General features: G+C 43.4%; 1 protein-coding gene across 1 annotated transcript; it reads left to right on the top strand.

Annotated features, from left to right (window-relative positions):
- Positions 1 to 241: 241 nt before the first annotated feature.
- Positions 242 to 7,850, top strand: LOC143022531 (uncharacterized; the record flags this gene model as incomplete). The annotated part of the gene is made up of 6 exons (XM_076180789.1): positions 242 to 419; positions 749 to 882; positions 1,183 to 1,321; positions 2,644 to 2,739; positions 5,242 to 5,410; positions 5,538 to 7,850. Coding segments are annotated over 6 exons (739 nt in total), but the record flags the coding sequence as incomplete, so codon positions are not given.
- Positions 7,851 to 8,460: the final 610 nt, after the last annotated feature.

Below are 8,460 nucleotides of genomic sequence, written 5' to 3'. Positions count from 1 at the left end.
CCCCCTTTCACTTCAAAATGTTTCAAAAGAGCTTTCCTGAGCTAAGAAAGGAAAAATGACCTTCTCTTTCTCTCTCTCTCTCCAGGTATTTATTGACGGCACTTTGGAGGAGCCCTGCACTGCCTATTGTGCAGGCGGAGGTTCCTCCCCATTTCAGGTTGTGTGGGGGTGGGATTGGGGCTGGGGCAGAGACTCCAAGAACGGTTTGGAGTTTGCATGTCCAGGTTCCTTTCCATTTCAGGTTCTGTGGGATGGGGGATGGGGCAGAGACTACCAAGAACGGTTTGGAGGCTCCAAGAACAGTTTGGAGTTTGAATGTACAGGTTCCTCTCCATTTCGGGTTCTGTGGGATTGGGGCTGGGGCGGAGAACTCCAAGAACTGTTTGGAGTCAACAGAATGTGGCAAGTGGCCCTTGGTGGTAAATGGAGACCTTACAGTACACAAGAGATGTGAGGGATGACTCGTCATCCAGTAGGAGCCAAGATAAGAGGGAGGGAGGGAGGTGGGGTGGATGGGAGTGGAGTATGTGGGGATGGAATAGGCGGGAGTGGTTTCTATGCCTTTGTATTTTGGCTACCTCCCTTGTGAGGGGGAAAAAGCCTTTAGTATATGTTTGTATGTACCTTTTATGTTAACTGTGATAAAAAAAAAATCAGCCATCATATTTCCATGAGCAGCATATAGAGCCACGGTTTGGCCACCCCTGGTATATAGAGACCTAATGGCAATATCTAAAATCTCCCTCAGGTGGACACCTTGACCTTCCAAACTCCATCGGACGACCACGGGGACAGGCAGAGCGGCGGTCCTCCTTCGCCAGAATCCTTGGTGATGGACTTGTACTCAAGCTGGGAGGAACCTACCCTGTCAGAAGAGGACCTGTTGGAAGGCGAGGAACAACTGATAGTTTCAGCACTCACTACATGGTTACTAAGTCTATTCCATTCGTCGACCACCCTATTAGTAAACCAATTCTTGCCTATTTCCTTCTGAAATCTAATTTTGTCCAGTTTATAACCATTACTGCGAGTCCTGCCCTGTTGTTTTGATATGACCTTGTTTGCATCACCCTTGTTAAAGCTTTTGATCCACTTGAACACATCTATTAGATCACCCCTTACTCTGTCTTTCCAGAGAGGGTAAGTTAAGGTGCCTTATAATTCTTGTGGTTCTCCGTACAGCAAGAGCCAAATCCTGAGCCACAGGGAGGTCCGTTTGTACCAGCAGAATCTTCGACTGGAGTGGGACGACTTGGAGAAGAGGTACTCGACAAGTTCCTCCACGGACCCAGGGCACAGAGTTCTACAGAGCTATCCTATGGTGGGTTGTTGACTTATCTTGTATCAGGCATGATATTCTTCAGATTTAAATCGGAATTCCGATTTTTTTTCTTTTCCTGACAATGATCTCGATTTTTTGTCATTAATTCCTGATTGTCATTATTGATTTTAATAAATGATCTTGATAAAAAAAAAATTGTGGTCAAATGATTTTTGGTTGATGTGAAGTTTTGGGCGATTCGTATGTCGGCTGTACCTGTGTGTAAGCGGTTTATTTTGTGCTGGACCGCAAGTGATTCGTTTTGTGTAGCATTGCGTGGCGTGGTGCGCACGTGTACGTATAGAAAGGTGATGACTGGGGTAGATTTTATTTTGGCTGAATTATATCGATAGCAACATCAGCGGAACAGCTTGCATGCATTTGTTTACTAGGGATTCAGCCTAGGCCTGCGGACCCCCTGACCCCCACTATCATGCCTGTTGTATTTACTCAGTTTGATATATATATATATATATATATATATATAATATATATATATATATATATATATATGTATATATAATATATATATATATATATATATATATATATATATATATATATATACCAAGAGCTTTTTCCCCCTTATAAGGGAGGTAGCCAAATCAAAGGGCACGCACCCAGTCCCACCCATTCCACCACCCTTTCCTCCCTCTCATCTTGGCTCCTCTTGGATGACGGGTCATCCTGTCTCCCGCCCAATGCCTTGGGCCAGAAGCAATGCAGCAGGGCCAATTCACTTACAGTACCCCCCCACCACCACCATCATCTGTCCCCAAATGTGAATACCCCCAGACTACCTTAAATATTTCTACTTGGAATAACTTGGATGATATAACCCAAATCTTGATATGACTGGTCTATTTAAAGATATAGACCAAGATGAAACCACACATGAATTTGTAGCTAGGGCATGATTTAGAAAATAAACAAGATAATTGAAAAAAAAAAAAAAAGGATAATAATCTGCATGTCTACGACTTAATACGTGAAGAAAATCTCTCGTTTGCTCGGGTGAAAGTTGGTACAAGGAACGGGGGTGGAGACTTTCTGAATAAGAGGTGCATTACGTCCCGAATATTTAAAATAGTGTGGCCTCTCCTTGGCTTTTCCCCCAAGATCTTGGGATTTTTGCCATCCTCTTGGAAAATTGGATATAAATTGTAAAAAAGTAACAAATCTTTTATTTTTTTTCACCAAGATTTGTTCATTTTTTACCATTTATATCTAAGATTCCAAGATGATGGCAAAAATCCCAAGATCTTGGGAAAAAAGCCAAAGAGTGGCCACACTGCCGAATAAGAATGTTTCTCTGCTTTCAGGATGACCGCGACGTCACTTTACAGCACCAGCTGGGCTGGATTGCTGCTTATCAGGAGGAAATGACGCTCATGGACAGGCAGGGCCCTGTCAATAAGGTGGAAAATGACTCTTTATTTTACTTATTTATTTTTGTGTTTGAGATGAGGTGTCTGAGAAGTATGGTAGGGGTTACTAGGTTGGATTTAGTGAGAAAAGAGGAGGTGAGGAGGAGAACAGGGGTGGTAGGGGAGTTGGGAGATAAGGTGGATGAAAGAGTATTGGGATGGTTTGGACACGTGGAAAGAATGAGTGAAGAAAGACTAGTAAAAGAGGTGTGGAAGGTAGAGGTGGAAGGAATGAACATGAGGGGGCAACCTAGGATGAGATGGATGGATGGGGTAAAAGGGGCATTGCAAAAGAGGAATGTCTGTTGAGGAAGGACAGGAGAGGACAGAAGATAGGGGTGAATGGAAAATGGTTGTGTATGGATGATGTTGTAATGCATGAGAGGGAGTGGGTTGGGGATGGTGGAGTGATGGAGTATGCATAAAAAATAATCTGACGCAGCCCGAAGGTATTTCTCCCTATCTTCTCCTTTTCTGCTTGAGGGGACGGAGAGGGGGGATCGCCGATATAATGAAGTGGCCTTGCTGTGAATGTGCTGTGTCTTGCTGCATTGCTTCTGACCCAGGGCAGTGGGTGAGATGCCGTGATGACCTGTCATCCAGGAGGAGTCAAGAAAAGAGGAAGGGAGGGGTGGTGAATGGGAGTGGAGTACAACCACTCCTCGTTTAACGACGACAATTGGGACCAGCGCGCCGTCGTTAACAGAATTGGTCGTTAAGCGAAAGTGTATACATATACGTACATGTACTGTATGTACAATGTCCAGCAATACATGTATCTTTATTTTTGTGTATTTTCCCTCTTTTATACAGTACATTAAAGCTTTATTTACTGTTTATTTACGGTGGTTAGGTTCCTGAAATTACCGTATATGACCAAATCCGCGTATGCTGACATTCCATATTGAATACCGGGGTATTTTTTTAGTTTCGACCATGGGCGCAATATAGCAATAGAAAGTTAATTATTAATTTTGTAAATCAAAATGTATCAACGTAATATGCAATTTTGTGGGCGGAAATGAAAGTAAAAAATACCATGCTACAAGAAAATATGCTAATGAACGAAGTCGTTAGCATAGGATTGGGACGCCACCTTGTCGTCTGCCAACGTCTCTCACGACGACGACAACGAGGACGAGCCGGATGACATTTAATTTGCAGGTAATGATTTATCAAACACAGGTCAGGTTAGTTTAGTTTAGGTTAGACGAATTCATCATCCTTTTATTTCTTCGACATCGGCATCTATCATAACAAACATGGTGTACCATTCGTCCGACATGACTTCGTTACTTACGAAATTTGTTTTAGCACCTTTTTTTTCCGCTCACAAAATTGCATATTACTTTGATACATTATAATTTACAAAATTAATAATTAATTTTCTATTGCTATATTGCGCCCATGGTCGAAACTAAAAATTTACCACTACCGGTATATACTGTACCCCAGGTAGTTTTTGCAGCTTGCAGGATGGTAATGTAGACCTAAGCTTCAGAACACTTTACCTCACAGCTAATATTCACCGTACAAGTTCAATTATAACATCATACAAATTTGCCTCAGCCAACTTAATTATCGTACACGACGTCATAACTTCGGGAGATTTACGTTAAACGTCTGTCATAAAGCCCGTCGTAACTCCGCGTTGTCGCTAATTGAGTAGGTCGTTAAACGAGGAGTACCTGTATGTGGGGATGGAATGGGTGGGAGTGGTTTCCATGCCTTTTTCTTTTTGGCTACCTCCCGTGTAAGAGGGAAAAAGCCTTTGGTATACGTATTTATGCATGTACAAATACAACATACTTTACATGTGCCCACTACGTATTTTATAATGCATGCATTGTGATCCATCGTTGTACATCAGGCAACCTGACGTGCACGCGAATATTTGACTCGTATTGAAGAGGTCAAACCCTCCTTCGCCTCTCGGCAGATGCACCGTGTGCTGGATTGTGTGATGACGACCGTGAAGGTAAGGTAGAGGGTCTCGGAATGGTTTTGTAAGTTCGAATTCGTCCATTGTGGATTAACTCTCTGCCGTATGGACGAACAACTGCAGACGGCAGCCACCAAGGACAGAGAGAGTCAGCTGCCCTCCGCAAATGGACAGAGCCGTCACAAGTCGCCAGACGTGATTGACTGCAGGCAGTTGTTAGGACGAGCCAACAAGTTTTTGGAATCTGCGTCTTTTATGTTTTTTTTTTTTCTATTTTATCATTATTATCATTCAGTGCCCTTGCTATGGATGTGCTGTCTCTTGCTGCATTGCTTATGACCTAGGGCAGGATGCAGGGATGACCCGTCATCCAGGAGGTGCCAAGATAAGAGGGAGGGTAGAGGGTGGATGGGAGTTGAGTATGTTGGGGATGGAATGGGTGGGAGTGGATTTTATGCCTTTGTTTTTTGGCCAAAAAGCCTTTGGTATATGAATGTATGTATTATTATTTGTTTATTTGTTATTATTTATCATTTGTTTATTTTTTTAAGGAGAGAGAGTGTGCCATATATTTGAATGGAAGAACCTTGTTTGAAATTATGGTTGAAGAAATCTGCCATTGTTCTTCGTCTTCAGGAAAACGAGAGTCTGGTCCAAGTTTGCTGATTCCTAGTCGAGGTGCATCAGTACGGTCCAGAAGAAAGACGCTTGACTCTGGAGGTGAGATTTTGTTCGTCTCTTGTGACCTGTGGACATGAAATTTGCATCAGAACTTCGTTTCCTCAGCTTCTTCAAATGTACTGCATTTGTATTAACGGATCAATTGATTTCCCTTTTTTTATTCCAGGCATGAAATTGGTTACAAAATAGGACGAGGGAATCATATGAGAGGTACAAAGTAAAGAGAAGGGAAGTTAGGCATAAGATAAAGGAAGCAAAGAGGAGAGCAGATGTGAAATGGGGTAAGAGTATGACAGAAAATTTTGAAAGTAATAAAAAGATGGAAGCTCGCTGGCTGAGCGGGTAGGGCGTCGTTACTTGCGGCGAAGGTCGAGGGGATGGCAGTTCAAATCCTACCACCGGCAAAGTTGAAGCAAGGGCATGGTTCATTAAATTCCACACTACAAAGCCCTCTGTGAGGGGCACCGTCCTAGCCTTCCGATAGGGAGGAGTTTGTGACGGTAAACCATATCATCAATGAAAAGATGTTTTGGAAAGAAATTAAGAGAGGAAGAGGAGGGGAATCAAGTAGAGAAGGAAAGGTTAATAGGTGCAGATGGTGAGATGATAACGGAAGAGAAGGCAGTGAGAGGAAGATGGGCAGAGTATCTTAGGGAGTTGCTAAATGTGAAGGAGGATAGGGAGGGAAAGATACTTGCAGTCGGAAGTGCAAAGATAATGAGAGTGATGAGTGAGGAAAATGGAGGAGAAATAAGGAAAGATGAAGTGAAAGCAGCGGTTAAGATGATGAGAGCAGGTAAGGCACCCGGGTTGGATGGATGCTATGCAGAATGTCTGAAGAAAGGAGGTACAGTGATGGTGGACTGACTGGTGAGGTTATTTAATGTTTGTTTATGAGTGGATAGAGTGCCAGAGGAGTGGCTGTATAGTTCCACTTTACAAGGGAAAGGGGGACAAGTGTGAGTGTAGTAGTTTCAGAGGGATCAGCTTTTTGAGTGTAGTTGGGAAGGTTTATGGGAGGGTCTTCATTGAGAGGATTAGGAGATGAACAGAGGGAGTAATTTGTGAGGAAGAGTGTGGGTTTAGGACAGGTAGGGGTTGTGTAGATAAGATTTTTGTGGTAAGACAGATATGTGAGAAAGCTATAGGAAAAGGTAAGGATATCTTTTGGGCCTTTATGGATCTGGAAAAGGCTTATGACAGGGTAGACAGGAAGACACTGCATACTGCAGATATATGGGATAGGAGGGAAGCTGTTAAGAGTAGTTAAGAGTTCTTACGAGAGTAATAGAGCTTGTGCTAGGATTAGAAATGGAGAGAGTGAGTGGTTTGAGGTAAAGGTGGGACTTCGTCAGGGATGTGTTATGTCACCCTGGCTGTTTAATCTATACATGGTTGGGGTGGTGTGAGAGGTGAATGCAAGGGTAGTGGGTCAGGGGTTGGAGATGATTAAAGAAAATGGAGAAAAGTGGGAGGTGAGCCAGTTGTTGCAGTTGTAGCAGGATCAGAGGAGGGATTGAGGAAGTTAGTGACAGAGTTTGAGAAGGTGTGTGATAGAAGGAAGCTGAGGATAAATGTGGGCAAAAGTAAGGTGATGAGATGTACAAGGAGAGTGACAGCAGGCTGGAAGTGAGCATTAAGGGAGAGAGACTGGAGGAAGTGGATAGTTTTAGATACTTGGGTGCAAATGTGGCAGGAAAGGGAGGAGTGGGGGTGGAGGTAGAATGTAGATTGAGGGAAGCAAGTACAGGTACTCCTCGTTTAACGACGACAATTGGGACCAGCACGCCGTCGTTAACCGAATTGGTCGTTAAGCGAAAGTGTATACATATACGTACATGTACTGTATGTACAATGTCCAGCAATACATGTATCTTTATTTTCGTGTATTTTCCCTCTTTTATACAGTACATTAAAGCTTTATTTACTGTTTATTTACGGTGGTTAGGTTCCTAAAATTACCGTATATGACCAAATCCGCGTATGCTGACATTCCATATTGAATACCGGGGTATTTTTTTAGTTTCGACCATGGGAGTGGTTTTCTATTGCTATATTGCGCCCATGGTCGAAACTAAAAATTTACCACTACTGGTATACACTGTACCCCAGGTAGTTTTTGCAGCTTGCAGGATGGTAATGTAGACCTAAGCTTCAGAACACTTTACCTCACAGCTAATATCCACCGTACAAATTCATTTATAACATCATACAAATTTGCCTCAGCCAACTTAATTATCGTACTCGACGTCATAACTTCGGGAGATTTACGTTAAACGACGTCATAAAGCCCGTCGTTACTCCGAGTTGTCGTTAACCGAGTAGGTCGTTAAACGAGGAGTACCTGTAAATGCCTTGGTGTATTAAAAAGTGTAATGAGAAATAGACATCTGGGAGTGGATGCTAAGAGGTTATATGAAGCAGTGATTGTGCCAACAGCACTGTACGAGGCAGAAACATGGAACATAAGAGAGGAAGAGAGGAGTCTGAATGTGTTTGAGACGAAATGTCTGAGAAGTATGATAAGGGTTACTAGGCTAAATAGAGTGAGAAATGAGGAGGTGAGGAGGAGAACAGGGGTGGAAAGGGAGTTGGGAGATAGGGTTGATGAAAGAGTATTGGGATGGTTTGGACACATGGAAAGAATGAGTGAAGAAAGATTAGTAAAAGAGGTGTGGAAGGCAAGGGTGGAAGGAGTGAACGTGAGGGGGCATCCTAGGATGAGATGGATGTGGTGAAAAGCAAGGATTGTTGAGGAAGGACAGGAGAGGACAGAAGACAGGGGTGAATGGAGAGGGGTTGTGTTTGGATGACGCTGTGATGCATGAGGGGGAGTGAGTGGGGGATGGGGGGTGAGGAAGTATGTATGAGAAAAAATTTGATATAGCCCAAAGGGATTTCTCCCCGTCTTCTCCTTTTCAGCATGAGAAGACGGAGAGGGAGGGGGTCGCCAAATTTATGAAGCATCCTTGCTGTGGATGTGCTGTGTCTTGTGACACTCCGTCTGACCCAGGGCAGTGGACAGGATGCAGGGATGACCCGTCATCCAGGAGGTGCCAAGATAAGAGGGAGGGAGGAGGGTGGAGGGG

This window comes from Oratosquilla oratoria, unplaced genomic scaffold, assembly GCF_046742065.1.
Source record: "Oratosquilla oratoria isolate Oo_2021 unplaced genomic scaffold, ASM4674206v1 SCAFFOLD112, whole genome shotgun sequence".
NCBI lineage: Eukaryota > Metazoa > Arthropoda > Malacostraca > Stomatopoda > Squillidae > Oratosquilla > Oratosquilla oratoria.
The sequence above is the reverse complement of the archived record's forward strand: the minus strand, read 5'-3'. Positions and strand labels throughout refer to the sequence as shown.